The sequence below is a fragment of the Petromyzon marinus genome, chromosome 78 (assembly GCF_048934315.1).
Source record: "Petromyzon marinus isolate PM22_M1 ecotype Great Lakes invasive population chromosome 78, UKy_Petmar_22M1.pri1.0, whole genome shotgun sequence".
Taxonomy (NCBI): domain Eukaryota; kingdom Metazoa; phylum Chordata; class Hyperoartia; order Petromyzontiformes; family Petromyzontidae; genus Petromyzon; species Petromyzon marinus.
The window spans coordinates 2,989,236-3,006,735 of record NC_133744.1 but is presented as its reverse complement, the minus strand read 5'-3'; the positions used below and the strand labels follow the sequence as shown (position 1 = coordinate 3,006,735).

The window sequence follows — 17,500 nt, the reverse complement described above, 5'->3', positions numbered from 1 at the left end:
GGGGAGAGACACGGTGAGAGACACGGGGAGAGACACGGTGAGAGACACGGTGAGAGAGACACGGGGAGAGAGACACCGTGAGAGACACAGAGACACGGAGAGAGACACAGAGACACGGGGAGAGACACGGTGAGAGAGACACGGGGAGAGACACGAGAGATACAGAGACACGTGGAGAGAGAGAGAGACAGAGACACGGGGAGAGACACAGAGACACGTGGAGAGAGAAAGACATGGGGAGAGACACAGAGACACGTGGAGAGAGAGAGACACAGAGACACGGTGAGAGACACGGTGAGAGACACGGGGAGAGACACGGGGAGAGAGAGACACGGGGAGAGAGACACGGGGAGAGAGAGACACGGTGAGAGACACGGTGAGAGAGAGACACGGTGAGAGACGGGGGGAGAGAGACACCGTGAGAGACACAGAGACACGGAGAGAGACACGGGGAGAAACACGGGGAGACACGGTGAGAGACACGGGGAGAGAGACACGGGGACAGAGACACGGGGAGAGACACGGGGACAGAGACACGGGGAGACACGGTGAGAGAGACACGGTGAGACACGGGGAGAGAGACACGGAGAGAGACACAGAGACACGGGGAGAGAGAGCGAGACACGGGGAGAGAGAGAGAGAGACACGGGGAGAGAGAGAGACACGGGGAGAGAGAGAGAGAGACACGGGGAGAGAGAGACACGGGGAGAGACACGTTAGAGAGACACGGGGAGAGAGAGACACGGGGAGAGAGAGACACGGGGAGACACGGTGAGAGAGACACGGTGAGACACGGGGAGAGAGACACGGAGAGAGACACAGAGACACGGGGAGAGAGAGCGAGACACGGGGAAAGAGAGAGAGAGACACGGGGAGAGAGAGAGACACGGGGAGAGAGAGAGACACGGGGAGAGAGAGAGAGAGACACGGGGAGAGAGAGACACGGGGAGAGACACGTTAGAGAGACACGGGGAGAGAGAGACACGGGGAGAGAGAGACACGGGGAGAGAGAGACACGGGGAGAGAGAGACACGGGGAGAGAGAGACACGGGGAGAGAGAGACACGGGGAGAGAGAGACACGGGGAGAGAGAGACACGGGGAGAGAGAGACACGGGGAGAGAGAGACACGGGGAGAGAGAGACACGGGGAGAGAGAGACACGGGGAGAGAGAGACACGGGGAGAGAGAGACACGGGGAGAGAGAGACACGGGGAGAGAGAGACACGGGGAGAGAGAGACACGGGGACAGAGAGACACGGGGAGAGAGAGACACGGGGAGAGAGAGACACGGGGAGAGAGAGACACGGGGAGAGAGAGACACGGGGAGAGAGTGTCTCTACAGGGTCTCTGTAGGATCTCTATAGGGTCTCTACGGGGTCTCTACAGGGTCTCTACGGGGTCTCTACGGGGTCTCTACGGGGTCTCTACGGGGTCTCTACGGGGTCTCTATGGGGTCTCTATAGGATCTCTATAGGGTCTACAGGGTCTCTATAGGATCTCTATAGGGTCTCTATAGGGCCTCTATAGGGTCTCTACGGGGTCTCTACAGGGTCTCTATAGGGTCTCTATAGGGTCTCTATAGGGTCTCTATAGGGTCTCTAGGGAGTCTCTAGGGAGTCTCTACAGGGTCTCTATAGGGTCTCTATAGGATCTCTATAGGATCTCTATAGGATCTCTACAGGGTCTATATAGGGTCTCTATAGGGTCTCTATAGGGTCTCTAGGGGGTCTCTATAGGGTCTCTACAGGGTCTCTACGGGGTCTCTATGGGGTCTCTATAGGGTCTCTACAGGGTCTCTACAGGGTCTCTATAGTCTCTATAGGGTCTCTATAGGGTCTCTACAGGGTCTCTATAGGGTCTCTATAGGGTCTCTATAAGGTCTCTATAGAGTCTCTATAGGGTCTCTAGGGGGTCTCTAGGGGGTCTCTAGGGGGTCTCTATAGGGTCTCTATAGGGTCTCTATAGGGTCTCTATAGGGTCTCTACAGGGTCTCTACGGGGTCTCTATGGGGTCTCTATAGGGTCTCTACAGGGTCTCTACAGGGTCTCTATAGTCTCTATAGGGTCTCTACAGGGTCTCTATAGGGTCTCTACAGGATCTCTATAGGGTCTCTATAGGGTCTCTATGGGGTCTCTATAGGGTCTCTATAGGGTCTCTATGGGGTCTCTATACGGTCTCTATAGGGTCTCTACGGGGTCTCTACAGGATCTCTATAGGGTCTCTATAGGGTCTCTATAGGGTCTCTATAGGGTCTCTATAGGGACTCCATAGGGTCTCTATAGGGTCTCTATAGGGTCTCTATAGGGACTCCATAGGGTCTCTATAAGGTCTCTATAAGGTTTCTATAGGATCTCTATAGGGTTTCTACAGGATCTCTATAGGGTCTATAGGGTGTCTATAAAGACTCTATAGGGTCTCTATAGGGTCTCTATAGGGTCTCTACGGGGTCTCTACAGGATCTCTATAGGGTCTCTATAGGGTCTCTATAGGGTCTCTATAGGGTGTCTACAGGGTCTCTATAGGATCTCTATAGGGTCTCTATAGGGTCTCTATAGGGTCTCTATAGGGTCTCTACAGGGTCTCTATAGGGTCTCTACGGGTTCTCTACGGGGTCTCTATAGGGTCTATAGGGTGTCTATAGGGTGTCTATAGGGTGTCTATAGGGTGTCTATAGGGACCCCATAGGGTCTCTATAGGGTCTCTATAGGGTCTCTACGGGTTCTCTGCGGGGTCTCTATAGGGTCTCTGAAGAGTCTGTATAGGGTCTCTATAGGGTCTCTATAGGATCTCAATAGGGTCTCTACGGGTTCTCTACGGGGTCTCTATAGGGTCTCTATAGGGTGTCTATAGGGTCTCTATAGGATCTCTATAGGGTCTCTACAGGATCTCTACAGGGTCTCTATAGGGTCTATAGGATCTCTATAGGGTCTCTATAGGGTCGCTATAGGGTCTATAGGGTGTCTACAGGATCTCTATAGGGTCTCTACAGGATCTCTATAGGGTCTCTAAAGGATCTCTACAGGATCTCTATAGGATCTCTATAGGGTCTCTACGGGTTCTCTACGGGGTCTCTACGGGGTCTCTACGGGGTCTCTATAGGGTCTCTATAGGGTCTCTATAGCGTCTCTATAGGGTGTCTATAGGGACTCCATAGGGTGTCTATAGGGACTCCATAGGGTCTCTATAGGGTCTCTATAGGGTCTCTATAGGGTCTCTATAGGGTCTCTATAGGGTCTCTATAAGGTTTCTATAGGATCTCTATAGGGTCTCTACAGGATCTCTATAGGGTCTATAGGGTGTCTATAAAGACTCTATAGGGTCTCTATAGGGTCTCTATAGGGTCTCTACGGGGTCTCTACAGGATCTCTATAGGGTCTCTATAGGGTCTCTATAGGGTGTCTACAGGGTCTCTATAGGATCTCTATAGGGTCTCTATAGGGTCTCTATAGGGTCTCTATAGGGTCTCTACAGGGTCTCTATAGGGTCTCTACGGGTTCTCTACGGGGTCTCTATAGGGTCTATAGGGTGTCTATAGGGTGTCTATAGGGTGTCTATAGGGACCCCATAGGGTCTCTATAGGGTCTCTACAGGTTCTCTACAGGGTCTCTATAGGGGCTCTATAGGGTCTCTATAGGGTCTCTACGGGTTCTCTGCGGGGTCTCTATAGGGTCTCTGTAGAGTCTGTATAGGGTCTCTATAGGGTCTCTATAGGATCTCAATAGGGTCTCTACGGGTTCTCTACGGGGTCTCTATAGGGTCTCTATAGGGTGTCTATAGGGTCTCTATAGGATCTCTATAGGGTCTCTACAGGATCTCTACAGGGTCTCTATAGGGTCTATAGGATCTCTATAGGGTCTCTATAGGGTCGCTATAGGGTCTATAGGGTGTCTACAGGATCTCTATAGGGTCTCTACAGGATCTCTATAGGGGCTCTAAAGGATCTCTACAGGATCTCTATAGGATCTCTATAGGGTCTCTACAGGTTCTCTACGGGGTCTCTACGGGGTCTCTACGGGGTCTCTACAGGGTCTCTATAGGGTCTCTATAGGGTCTCTATAGGGTGTCTATAGGGTGTCTATAGGGTGTCTATAGGGTGTCTATAGGGAGTCCATAGGGTCTCTATAGGGTCTCTATAGGGTCTCTATAGGATCTCCATAGGGTCTCCATAGGGTCTCTATGGGGTCTCTACGGGGTCTCTACGGGGTCTCTACGGGGTCTCTGTAGAGTCTCTATAGGGTCTCTATAGGGTCTCTATAGGGTCTCTATAGGATCTCTATAGGGTCTCTATAGGATCTCTATAGGGTCTCTATAGGATCTCTACAGGATCTCTACAGGGTCTCTATGGGGTCTCTACGGGGTGTCTACGGGGTCTCTACAGGGTCTCTATAGGGTGTCTACAGGATCTCTACGGGGTCTCTATAGGGTCTATAGGGTGTCTATAAAGACTCTATAGGGTCTCTATAGGGTCTCTATAGGGTCTCTACAGGGTCTCTACAGGGTCTCTACAGGGTCTCTATAGGGTCCCTATACGGTCTCTACAGGGTCTCTATAGGGTCTCTATAGGGTCTCTATAGGGTCTCTACAGGGTCTCTACAGGGTCTCTACAGGGTCTCTACAGGGTCTCTACAGGGTCTCTATAGGGTCTCTACAGGGTCTCTATAGGGTCTCTATAGAGTCTCTATAGGGTCTCTATAGGGTCTCTACAGGATCTCTATAGGGTCTCTATAGGGTCTATAGGATCTCTATAGGGTCTATAGGGTGTCTACAGGATCTCTACAGGGTCTCTATAGGGTCTCTATAGGGTCTCTATAGGGTCTCTATAGGGTCTCTATAGGGTCTCTATAGGGTCTCTATAGGATCTCTATAGGATCTCTATAGGGTCTCAATAGGGTCTCTATAGGGTCTCAATAGGGTCTCAATAGGGTCTCTACAGGGTCTCTACAGGGTCTCTGTAGAGTCTCTATAGGGTCTCTATAGGATCTCTATAGGGTCTCTATAGGGTGTCTATAAAGACTCTATAGGGTCTCTATAGGGTCTCTATAGGATATCTATAGGATCTCTATAGGGTCTCTACAGGGTCTCTACGGGGTCTCTATGGGGTCTCTATAGGATCTCTATAGGGTCTCTATAGGGTCTATAGGATCTCTATAGGGTCTCTATAGGGTCTCTACAGGGTCTCTACGGGGTCTCTATAGGATCTCTATAGGGTCTCTATAGGGTCTATAGGATCTCGAAAGGGTCTCTATAGGATCACTATAGGGTCTCTACAGGGTCTCTATAGGATCTCTATAGGGTCTCTATAGGGTCTATAGGATCTCTATAGGGTCTCTATAGGATCACTATAGGGTCTCTACAGGGTCTCTATAGGATCTCTATAGGGTCTCTATAGGGTCTCTATAGGGTCTCTATAGGATCTCACCTCTACGGGGTTGAAGCGGACGCAGGTGACTCCGTCGCTGCCCCAGCTGTAGGATCTCAGCGGGGTTGACCTCAACTCACTCCAAACCTCCACCACTCCACCACCACCTCCACCACCACCTCCACCACCACCTCCACCACAGGTGATGAAGATGTCCTGAGCCCAATGGCAGTCCACTCCAGCGAAGGTTCCCTGCAAGGGTGAGTGAGTGGGTGAGTGAGTGAGTGGGTGAGTGAGTGGGTGAGTGGGTGAGTGGGTGGGTGGGTGGGTGAGTGGGTGAGTGGGTGAGGGAGTGGGTGGGTGGGTGGGTGAGTGGGTGAGTGGGTGAGGGAGTGGGTGGGTGAGTGGGTGGGTGAGTGGGTGAGTGGGTGAGTGAGTGAGTTGGTGAGTAGGTGAGTGAGTGGGTGGGTGAGTGGGTGGGTGAGTGGGTGGGTGAGTGAGTGGGTGGGTGGGTGAGTGGGTGAGTGGGTGGGTGAGTGGGTGAGTGGGTGGGTGGGTGGGTGAGTGGGTGGGTGAGTGGGTGAGTGGGTGGGTGGGTGAGGGAGTGGGTGGGTGAGTGGGTGAGTGAGTGAGTGGGTGAGTGGGTGGGTGAGTGGGTGAGTGGGTGGGTGAGTGAGTGGGTGGGTGAGTGGGTGGGTGGGTGGGTGAGTGGGTGGGTGGGTGAGTGAGTGAGTGGGTGGGTGAGTGGGTGAGTGAGTGGGTGGGTGAGTGAGTGAGTGGGTGAGTGAGTGGGTGAGTGGGTGGGTGAGTGAGCGAGTGGGTGGGTGAGTGGGTGGGTCGGTGGGTGAGTGAGTGGGTGGGTGGGTGGGTGAGTGGGTGAGTGAGTGAGTGGGTGTGTGAGTGGGTGAGTGAGTGGGTGGGTGAGTGGGTGGGTGAGTGGGTGGGTGAGTGTGTGGGTGGGTGAGTGGGTGAGTGGGTGGGTGAGTGAGTGGGTGGGTGGGTGAGTGGGTGGGTGAGTGGGTGAGTGAGTGAGTGAGTGGGTGAGTGAGTGAGTGGGTGAGTGAGTGAGTGGGTGAGTGGGTGGGTGAGTGGGTGGGTGGGTGAGTGGGTGAGTGGGTGGGTGAGTGAGTGGGTGGGTGAGTGGGTGAGTGAGTGGGTGGGTGAGTGGGTGAGTGGGTGAGTGAGTGGGTGGGTGAGTGAGTGGGTGAGTGAGTGAGTGGGTGGGTGGGTGAGTGGGTGGGTGGGTGAGTGAGTGGGTGGGTGAGTGGGTGAGTGAGTGGGTGGGTGAGTGGGTGAGTGGGTGAGTGAGTGGGTGGGTGAGTGAGTGGGTGAGTGAGTGAGTGGGTGGGTGGGTGGGTGAGTGGGTGGGTGGGTGAGTGGGTGGGTGGGTGAGTGAGTTGGTGAGTAGGTGAGTGAGTAGGTGAGTGAGTAGGTGAGTGAGTGAGTAGGTGTGTAGGTGAGTGAGTAGGTGAGTGAGTAGGTGAGTGGGTGAGGTGAGTGAGTGAGTAGGTGAGTGAGTAGGTGAGTGAGTAGGTGAGTGAGTAGGTGAGTGAGTGAGTGGGTGGGTGGGTGAGTGGGTGAGTGGGTGGGTGGGTGAGTGAGTGAGTGGGTGGGTGAGTGGGTGAGTGGGTGAGTGGGTGGGTGAGTGGGTGAGTGGATGGGTGGGTGAGTGGGTGGGTGAGTGGGTGAGTGGGTGAGTGAGTGGTTGGGTGAGGGAGTGAGTGAGTGAGTGGGTGAGTGAGTGGGTGGGTGGGTGAGTGGGTGGGTGAGGGAGTGGGTGGGTGAGTGGGTGGGTGAGTGAGTGAGTGAGTGGGTGAGTGAGTGGGTGGGTGAGGGAGGGACTGGGTGAGTGGCTGGGTGAGTGGCTGGGTGAGTGGCTGGGTGAGTGGCTGGGTGAGTGGCTGGTTGAGATGACTGGGTGAGATGACTGGGTGAGTGACTGGGTGAGTGGCTGGGTGAGTGACTGGGTGAGTGGCTGGGTGAGTGGCTGGGTGAGTGGCTGGGTGAGTGGCTGGGTGAGTGGCTGGTTGAGATGACTGGGTGAGATGACTGGGTGAGTGACTGGGTGAGTGGCTGGGTGAGTGACTGGGTGAGTGACTGGGTGAGTGACTGGGTGAGTGGCTGGGTGAGTGGCTGGGTGAGTGACTGGGTGAGTGACTGGGTGAGTGGCTGGGTGAGTGGCTGGGTGAGTGGCTGGGTGAGTGGCTGGGTGAGTGGCTGGGTGAGTGGCTGGGTGAGTGGCTGGGTGAGTGACTGGGTGAGTGACTGGGTGAGTGACTGGGTGAGTGGCTGGGTGAGTGACTGGGTGAGTGGCTGGGTGAGTGACTGGGTGAGTGACTGGGTGAGTGGCTGGGTGAGTGACTGGGTGAGTGGCTGGGTGAGTGACTGGGTGAGTGACTGGGTGAGTGACTGGGTGAGTGACTGGGTGAGTGACTGGGTGAGTGGCTGGGTGAGTGACTGGGTGAGTGACTGGGTGAGTGGCTGGGTGAGTGACTGGGTGAGTGGCTGGGTGAGTGACTGGGTGAGTGACTGGGTGAGTGACTGGGTGAGTGGCTGGGCGAGTGACTGGGTGAGCGGCTGGGCGAGTGACTGGGTGAGTGAGTGGGCGAGCGGCTGGGTGAGTGAGTGGGTGAGCGGCTGGGTGAGTGACTGGGTGAGTGACTGGGTGAGTGACTGGGTGAGTGACTGGGTGAGTGACTGGGTGAGTGGCTGGGTGAGTGACTGGGTGAGTGACTGGGTGAGTGACTGGGTGAGTGAGTGGGCGAGTGACTGGGTGAGTGACTGGGTGAGTGACTGGGTGAGTGACTGGGTGAGTGAGTGGGTGAGTGACTGGGTGAGTGACTGGGTGAGTGACTGGGTGAGTGACTGGGTGAGTGGCTGGGTGAGTGACTGGGTGAGTGACTGGGTGAGTGGCTGGGTGAGTGGCTGGGTGAGTGAGTGGGTGAGTGAGTGGGTGAGTGACTGGGTGAGTGACTGGGTGAGTGACTAGGTGAGTGGCTGGGTGAGTGACTGGGTGAGTGACTGGGTGAGTGACTGGGTGAGTGGCTGGGTGAGTGACTGGGTGAGTGACTGGGTGAGTGACTGGGTGAGTTACTGGGCGAGTGACTGGGCGAGTGAGTGGGTGAGTGACTGGGTGAGTGACTGGGTGAGTGACTTGTTGAGTGAGTGGGTGAGTGACTGGGTGAGTGACTGGGTGAGTGACTGGGTGAGTGGCTGGGTGAGTGGCTGGGTGAGTGGCTGGGTGAGTGACTGGGTGAGTGACTGGGTGAGTGACTGGGTGAGTGACTGGGTGAGTGACTGGGTGAGTGGCTGGGTGAGTGACTGGGTGAGTGACTGGGTGAGTGAGTGGGTGAGTGACTGGGTGAGTGACTGGGTGAGTGACTGGGTGAGTGACTGGGTGAGTGACTGGGTGAGTGACTGGGTGAGTGACTGGGTGAGTGGCTGGGTGAGTGACTGGGTGAGTGACTGGGTGAGTGACTGGGTGAGTGGCTGGGTGAGTGAGTGGGTGAGTGAGTGGGTGAGTGACTGGGTGAGTGACTGGGTGAGTGACTGGGTGAGTGGCTGGGTGAGTGACTGGGTGAGTGACTGGGTGAGTGACTGGGTGAGTGACTGGGTGAGTGAGTGGGTGAGTGACTGGGTGAGTGACTGGGTGAGTGACTGGGTGAGTGACTGGGTGAGTGAGTGGGTGAGTGACTGGGTGAGTGACTGGGTGATCACCTTCCCCACGATGGTGTGGAGTGGCTCCTCTGCCTGACCAGGTTCAGGCGCCTCCATTCTCCACTGCTTGATGGTTTTATCATCGCCGACCTGCACACAGACACAGACACACACACACAGACACACACAGACATACACACACAGACACACACAGACATACACACACAGACACACACACACAGACACACACAGACACACACAGACACACACACACAGACACACAGACACACACACACACACAGACACACAGACACACACACAGACACACACACACAGACACACACACACAGACACACACATACACACACACAGACACACACACAGACACACACACAGACACACACACAGACACACACACAGACACACACACAGACACACACAGACAAACACACAGCCACACAGTGAGTCAGTGGTGAGTAAGTGGGTGAGTGGATGGGTGAGTGGATGAGTGGGTGAGTGAGTGAGTGAGTGGTGAGTGAGTGGTGAGTGAGTGAGTGGTGAGTGAGTGGTGAGTGAGTGAGTGGTGAGTGAGTGGTGAGTGAGTGGTGAGTGAGTGGTGAGTGAGTGAGTGGGTGAGTGAGTGAGTGGTGAGTGAGTGGGTGAGTGAGTGAGTGGTGAGTGAGTGAGTGGGTGAGTGGGTGAGTGAGTGAGTGGGTGAGAGGGTGAGTGAATGGGTGAGTGAATGAGTGAGTGGTGAGTGAGTGGTGAGTGAGTGGTGAGTGAGTGAGTGGTGAGTGAGTGGTGAGTGAGTGGTGAGTGAGTGGGTGAGTGGGTGAGTGAGTAAGTGGATGAGTGGGTGAGTGAGTGAGTGAGTGGTGAGTGAGTGGTGAGTAAGTGGTGAGTGAGTGGTGAGTGAGTGGTGAGTGTTGAGTGAGTGTTGAGTAAGTGGGTGGTGAGTGAGTGGGTGGTGGGTGAGTGAGTGAGTGAGTGGGTGAGTGAGTGACTGAGTGGTGAGTGAGTGAGTGGTGAGTGAGTGGTGAATGACTGGTGAGTGAGTGGTGAGTGAGTGGGTGAGTGAGTGAGTGCTGAGTGAGTGAGTGGGTGAGTGAGTGAGTGAGTGGGTGAGTGGGTGGGTGAGTGAGTGGGTGAGTGAGTGGGTGAGTGAGTGGGTGAGTGAGTGGTGAGTGAGTGAGTGGTGAGTGAGTGGTGAGTGAGTAAGTGACTGGTGAGTGGTGAGTGAGTGGTGAGTGAGTGGTGAGTGAGTGAGTGGTGAGAGAGTGGTGAGTGAGTGAGTGGTGAGTGAGTGGTGAGTGAGTGGTGAGTGAGTGGTGAGTGAGTGAGTGGGTGAGTGAGTGGTGAGTGAGTGGTGAGTGAGTGGGTGAGTGAGTGAGTGAGTGGTGAGTGAGTGAGTGGGTGAGTGGGTGAGTGAGTGAGTGGGTGAAAGGGTGAGTGAATGGGTGAGTGAATGAGTGAGTGGTGAGTGAGTGGTGAGTGAGTGGTGAGTGAGTGAGTGGTGAGTGAGTGGTGAGTGAGTGGTGAGTGAGTGGGTGAGTGGATGAGTGAGTAAGTGGATGAGTGGGTGAGTGAGTGAGTGAGTGGTGAGTGAGTGGTGAGTAAGTGGTGAGTGAGTGGTGAGTGAGTGGTGAGTGTTGAGTGAGTGTTGAGTAAGTGGGTGGTGAGTGAGTGGGTGGTGGGTGAGTGAGTGAGTGAGTGGGTGAGTGAGTGACTGAGTGGTGAGTGAGTGAGTGGTGAGTGAGTGGTGAATGACTGGTGAGTGAGTGGTGAGTGAGTGGGTGAGTGAGTGAGTGGTGAGTGAGTGAGTGAGTGGGTGAGTGAGTGAGTGAGTGGGTGAGTGGGTGGGTGAGTGAGTGGGTGAGTGAGTGGGTGAGTGAGTGGGTGAGTGAGTGGTGAGTGAGTGGTGAGTGAGTGAGTGGTGAGTAAGTGACTGGTGAGTGGTGAGTGAGTGGTGAGTGAGTGGTGAGTGAGTGGATGAATGAGTGAGTGGTGAGTGAGTGGTGAGTGAGTGGTGAGTGAGTGGTGAGTGGTGAGTGAGTGGTGAGTGGTGAGTGAGTGAGTGGTGAGTGAGTGAGTGAGTGGTGAGTGAGTGAGTGGTGAGTGAGTGGGTGAGTGAGTGGTGAGTGAGTGGTGAGTGAGTGGTGAGTGAGTGAGTGGTGAGTGAGTGGTGAGTGAGTGAGTGAGTGGTGAGTGGTGAGTGAGTGAGTGGAGAGTGAGTGGTGAGTAAGTGGTGAGTGAGTGAGTGGTGAGTGGTGAGTGAGTGAGTGGTGAGTGAGTGGTGAGTGAGTGGTGAGTGAGTGGTGAGTGAGTGGTGAGTAAGTGGTGAGTGAGTGGTGAGTGAGTGGGTGGGTGGGTGAGTGAGTGAGTGAGTGAGTGGGTGGGTGGGTGAGTGGGTGAGTGAGTGAGTGGTGAGTGAGTGAGTGAGTGGTGAGTAAGTGGTGAGTGAGTGGTGTGTGAGTGAGTGAGTGGGTGAGTGAGTGAGTGGGTGAGTGAGTGAGTGAGTGGGTGAGTGGGTGGGTGAGTGAGTGAGTGGGTGGGTGGGTGAGTGGTGAGTGAGTGGTGAGTGGTGAGTGAGTGGTGAGTGAGTGGGTAAGTGGGTGAGTGAGTGGGTGAGTGAGTGGGTGGGTGGGTGGTGAGTGAGTGGTGAGTGAGTGGGTAGGTGGGTGAGTGAGTGGGTGGGTGAGTGAGTGAGTGGTGAGTGGTGAGTGGGTGAGTGAGTGAGTGGTGAGTGAGTGAGTGGGTGAGTGAGTGAGTGAGTGGGTGGGTGAGTGGGTGAGTGAGTGAGTGGTGAGTGGGTGGGTGAGTGAGTGGTGAGTGAGTGAGTGGGTGAGTGAGTGAGTGAGTGGGTGAGTGAGTGAGTGGGTGAGTGAGTGAGTGAGTGGTGAGTGAGTGGTGAGTGGTGAGTGAGAGGTGAGTGAGTGGTGAGTGAGTGAGTGGGTGAGTGAGTGAGTGAGTGAGTGAGTGGTGAGTGAGTGGGTGAGTGGTGAGTGAGTGAGTGGGTGAGTGGGTGGGTGAGTGAGTGTGTGAGTGAGTGAGTGAGTGGTGAGTGAGTGGGTGGGTGAGTGGGTGAGTGAGTGAGTGGTGAGTGAGTGGTGTAGCCTCACCGACAGGAAAGTCTCTCCAGTACGGTGAGTGACCAGGCCTCGCACACAGCCTGAGTGGTGAGTGAGTGGTGAGTGAGTGGTGAGTGAGAGGTGAGTGAGTGGTGTAGCCTCACCGACAGGAAAGTCTCTCCAGTACGGTGAGTGACCAGGCCTCGCACACAGCCTGAGTGGTGAGTGAGTGGTGAGTGAGTGGTGAGTGAGTGGTGAGTGAGTGGTGAGTGAGTGGGTGAGTGGGTGAGTGAGTGAGTGGTGAGTGGTGAGTGAGTGGTGAGCGAGTGGTGAGTGAGTGAGTGGGTGAGTGGTGAGTGAGTGAGTGGTGAGTGGTGAGTGAGTGGTGAGTAAGTGAGTGGTGAGTGAGTGGGTGAGTGGTGAGTGAGAGGTGAGTGAGTGAGTGGTGAGTGAGTGGTGAGTGAGTGAGTGGTGAGTGAGTGAGTGGGTGGGTGAGTGAGTGGGTGAGTGAGTGGGTGAGTGGGTGAGTGAGTGGTGAGTGGGTGAGTGGGTGGGTGAGTGGTGAGTGAGTGAGTGGTGAGTGGTGAGTGAGTGGTGAGTAAGTGAGTGGTGAGTGAGTGGGTGAGTGGTGAGTGAGTGGTGAGTGAGTGGTGTAGCCTCACCGACAGGAAAGTCTCTCCAGTACGGTGAGTGACCAGGCCTCGCACACAGCCTGAGTGGTGAGTGAGTGGTGAGTGAGTGGGTGGGTGAGTGGTGAGTGGTGAGTGAGTGGTGAGTGAGTGGGTGAGTGGGTGAGTGAGTGAGTGGTGTAGCCTCACCGACAGGAAAGTCTCTCCAGTACGGTGAGTGACCAGGCCTCGCACACAGCCTGAGTGGTGAGTGAGTGGTGAGTGAGTGGTGAGTGAGTGGTGAGTGAGTGGTGAGTGAGTGGTGAGTGAGTGGGTGAGTGGGTGAGTGAGTGAGTGGTGAGTGGTGAGTGAGTGGTGAGCGAGTGGTGAGTGAGTGAGTGGGTGAGTGGTGAGTGAGTGAGTGGTGAGTGGTGAGTGAGTGGTGAGTAAGTGAGTGGTGAGTGAGTGGGTGAGTGGTGAGTGAGAGGTGAGTGAGTGAGTGGTGAGTGAGTGGTGAGTGAGTGAGTGGTGAGTGAGTGAGTGGGTGGGTGAGTGAGTGGGTGAGTGAGTGGGTGAGTGGGTGAGTGAGTGGTGAGTGGGTGAGTGGGTGGGTGGGTGAGTGGTGAGTGAGTGAGTGGTGAGTGGTGAGTGAGTGGTGAGTAAGTGAGTGGTGAGTGAGTGGGTGAGTGGTGAGTGAGTGGTGAGTGAGTGGTGAGTGAGTGGTGTAGCCTCACCGACAGGAAAGTCTCTCCAGTACGGTGAGTGACCAGGCCTCGCACACAGCCTGAGTGGTGAGTGAGTGGTGAGTGAGTGGTGAGTGAGTGGTGAGTGGTGAGTGAGTGGTGAGTGAGTGGGTGAGTGGGTGAGTGGGTGAGTGGGTGAGTGAGTGAGTGGTGAGTGAGTGGTGAGTGAGTGGTGTAGCCTCACCGACAGGAAAGTCTCTCCAGTACGGTGAGTGACCAGGCCTCGCACACAGCCTGAGTGGTGAGTGAGTGGTGAGTGAGTGGTGAGTGAGTGGTGAGTGAGTGGTGAGTGGGTGGGTGGGTGAGTGGGTGAGTGGGTGGGTGGGTGAGTGGGTGAGTGAGTGAGTGGGTGGGTGGGTGAGTGGGTGGGTGGGTGGGTGAGTGAGTGGGTGAGTGAGTGGGTGAGTGGGTGAGTGGGTGAGTGAGTGAGTGGTGAGTGAGTGGTGAGTGAGTGGTGTAGCCTCACCGACAGGAAAGTCTCTCCAGTACGGTGAGTGACCAGGCCTCGCACACAGCCTGAGTGGTGAGTGAGTGGTGAGTGGGTGGTGAGTGAGTGGTGAGTGAGTGGTGAGTAAGTGAGTGAGTGGTGAGTGAGTGGGTGAGTGAGTGAGTGGGTGGGTGAGTGAGTGAGTGGGTGGGTGGGTGAGTGGGTGAGTGAGTGAGTGGTGAGTGGTGAGTGAGTGGTGAGTGAGTGGGTGAGTGGGTGAGTGGGTGAGTGAGTGGTGAGTGGTGAGTGAGTGGTGAGTGAGTGGTGTAGCCTCACCGACAGGAAAGTCTCTCCAGTACGGTGAGTGACCAGGCCTCGCACACAGCCTGAGTGGTGAGTGGGTGAGTGAGTGGGTGGGTGAGTGGTGAGTGAGTGAGTGGTGAGTGAGTGGTGAGTGGGTGAGTGAGTGAGTGAGTGGTGAGTGGTGAGTGAGTGGTGAGTGAGTGGTGTAGCCTCACCGACAGGAAAGTCTCTCCAGTACGGTGAGTGACCAGGCCTCGCACACAGCCTGAGTGGTGAGTGAGTGGTGAGTGGGTGAGTGGTGAGTGAGTGAGTGGTGAGTGAGTGGTGTAGCCTCACCGACAGGAAAGTCTCTCCAGTACGGTGAGTGACCAGGCCTCGCACACAGCCTGAGTGGTGAGTGAGTGGTGAGTGGGTGAGTGGTGAGTGAGTGAGTGGTGAGTGAGTGGTGTAGCCTCACCGACAGGAAAGTCTCTCCAGTACGGTGAGTGACCAGGCCTCGCACACAGCCTGAGTGGTGAGTGGGTGGTGAGTGGGTGAGTGGTGAGTGAGTGAGTGAGTGGGTGAGTGAGTGAGTGAGTGGGTGAGTGAGTGAGTGTGTGAGTGAGTGTGTGAGTGAGTGGTGAGTGAGTGAGTGAGTGGGTGAGTGAGTGGTGAGTGGTGAGTGAGTGGTGAGTGAGTGGTGAGTGGGTGGTGAGTGGGTGGTGAGTGAGTGGTGAGTGAGTGGTGTAGCCTCACCGACAGGAAAGTCTCTCCAGTACGGTGAGTGACCAGGCCTCGCACACAGCCTGAGTGGTGAGTGAGTGGTGAGTGGGTGGTGAGTGAGTGGTGAGTAAGTGGTGAGTGGGTGAGTGAGTGGTGAGTGAGTGGGTGAGTGAGTGAGTGGGTGGGTGAGTGAGTGAGTGGGTGGGTGGGTGAGTGGGTGAGTGAGTGAGTGGTGAGTGAGTGGGTGAGTGAGTGGTGAGTGGTGAGTGAGTGGTGAGTGGTGAGTGAGTGAGTGGTGAGTGAGTGGTGTAGCCTCACCGACAGGAAAGTCTCTCCAGTACGGTGAGTGACCAGGCCTCGCACACAGCCTGAGTGGTGAGTGAGTGGTGAGTGAGTGGTGAGTGAGTGGTGAGTGAGTGGTGAGTGAGTGGTGTAGCCTCACCGACAGGAAAGTCTCTCCAGTACGGTGAGTGACCAGGCCTCGCACACAGCCTGAGTGGTGAGTGAGTGGTGAGTGAGTGAGTGGGTGAGTGAGTGAGTGGGTGAGTGAGTGGGTGAGTGAGTGGGTGGGTGAGTGGGTGAGTGAGTGGTGAGTGAGTGGTGAGTGAGTGAGTGGGTGGGTGAGTGGTGAGTGAGTGGTGTAGCCTCACCGACAGGAAAGTCTCTCCAGTACGGTGAGTGACCAGGCCTCGCACACAGCCTGAGTGGTGAGTGAGTGGTGAGTGAGTGGTGAGTGAGTGGTGAGTGAGTGGTGAGTGAGTGGTGAGTGAGTGAGTGGGTGAGTGGTGAGTGAGTGGTGTAGCCTCACCGACAGGAAAGTCTCTCCAGTACGGTGAGTGACCAGGCCTCGCACACAGCCTGAGTGGTGAGTGAGTGGTGAGTGAGTGGTGAGTGAGTGGGTGGGTGAGTGGGTGGGTGAGTGAGAGGTGAGTGGTGAGTGAGTGGTGTAGCCTCACCGACAGGAAAGTCTCTCCAGTACGGTGAGTGACCAGGCCTCGCACACAGCCTGAGTGGTGAGTGAGTGGTGAGTGGTGAGTGAGAGGTGAGTGAGTGAGTGAGTGGTGAGTGAGTGGTGAGTGGTGAGTGGGTGAGTGAGTGATTGGTGAGTGAGTGGTGAGTGAGAGGTGAGTGAGTGGTGAGTGAGAGGTGAGTGAGTGGTGAGTGAGAGGTGAGTGAGTGAGTGGTGAGTGAGTGAGTGGTGAGTGGTGAGTGGGTGAGTGAGTGAGTGGTGAGTGAGTGGTGTAGCCTCACCGACAGGAAAGTCTCTCCAGTACGGTGAGTGACCAGGCCTCGCACACAGCCTGAGTGGTGAGTGAGTGGTGAGTGAGTGGTGAGTGAGTGGTGAGTGGTGAGTAAGTGGTGAGTGAGTGGTGAGTGGGTGAGTGAGTGAGTGAGTGGTGAGTGAGTGGTGAGTGGGTGAGTGAGTGAGTGGTGAGTGAGTGGTGAGTGAGTGGTGTAGCCTCACCGACAGGAAAGTCTCTCCAGTACGGTGAGTGACCAGGCCTCGCACACAGCCTGAGTGGTGAGTGAGTGAGTGGGTGAGTGAGTGAGTGGTGAGTGAGTGGTGAGTGAGTGGTGAGTGAGTGGTGTAGCCTCACCGACAGGAAAGTCTCTCCAGTACGGTGAGTGACCAGGCCTCGCACACAGCCTGAGTGGTGAGTGAGTGGTGAGTGGTGAGTGAGAGGTGAGTGAGTGAGTGAGTGGGTGAGTGGGTGAGTGAGTGGGTGAGTGGGTGAGTGGTGAGTGAGTGGTGAGTGAGTGGTGAGTGAGTGGTGAGTGAGTGGTGAGTGGGTGAGTGGTGAGTGAGTGGTGAGTGAGTGGTGTAGCCTCACCGACAGGAAAGTCTCTCCAGTACGGTGAGTGACCAGGCCTCGCACACAGCCTGAGTGGTGAGTGAGTGGTGAGTGAGTGAGTGGGTGAGTGAGTGGTGAGTGAGTGGGTGAGTGAGTGAGTGGGTGGGTGAGTGGGTGAGTGAGTGGGTGAGTGAGTGAGTGGGTGGGTGAGTGGGTGAGTGAGTGGGTGAGTGGGTGAGTGGGTGAGTGAGTGAGTGGTGAGTGGTGAGTGAGTGGTGAGTGAGTGGTGTAGCCTCACCGACAGGAAAGTCTCTCCAGTACGGTGAGTGACCAGGCCTCGCACACAGCCTGAGTGGTGAGTGAGTGGTGAGTGAGTGAGTGGGTGAGTGAGTGGTGAGTGAGTGGGTGAGTGAGTGAGTGGGTGGGTGAGTGGGTGAGTGAGTGGGTGAGTGAGTGAGTGGGTGGGTGAGTGGGTGAGTGAGTGGGTGAGTGGGTGAGTGGGTGAGTGAGTGAGTGGTGAGTGGTGAGTGAGTGGTGAGTGAGTGGTGTAGCCTCACCGACAGGAAAGTCTCTCCAGTACGGTGAGTGACCAGGCCTCGCACACAGCCTGAGTGGTGAGTGAGTGGTGAGTGAGTGGTGAGTGAGTGGGTGGGTGAGTGAGTGAGTGGGTGAGTGGGTGAGTGAGTGAGTGGGTGGGTGGGTGAGTGGTGAGTGAGTGGTGAGTGGTGAGTGAGTGAGTGGTGAGTGAGTGGTGAGTGAGTGGTGTAGCCTCACCGACAGGAAAGTCTCTCCAGTACGGTGAGTGACCAGGCCTCGCACACAGCCTGAGTGGTGAGTGAG

General features: G+C 55.7%; 1 protein-coding gene across 1 annotated transcript in view; it reads right to left on the bottom strand.

Annotated features, from left to right (window-relative positions):
• Positions 1-17,500, bottom strand: part of LOC116938350 (DDB1- and CUL4-associated factor 13-like) — a 54,956-nt gene that overhangs the window by 29,260 nt on the left and 8,196 nt on the right. The window contains exons 4-5 of the mRNA XM_076056837.1: positions 9,077-9,166; positions 5,420-5,611 (exon numbers count right to left, since the gene is read on the bottom strand). Coding sequence (XP_075912952.1) covers positions 5,420-5,611; positions 9,077-9,166 — 282 coding nt within the window. The remainder of the gene's footprint in view (positions 1-5,419; positions 5,612-9,076; positions 9,167-17,500) is intronic.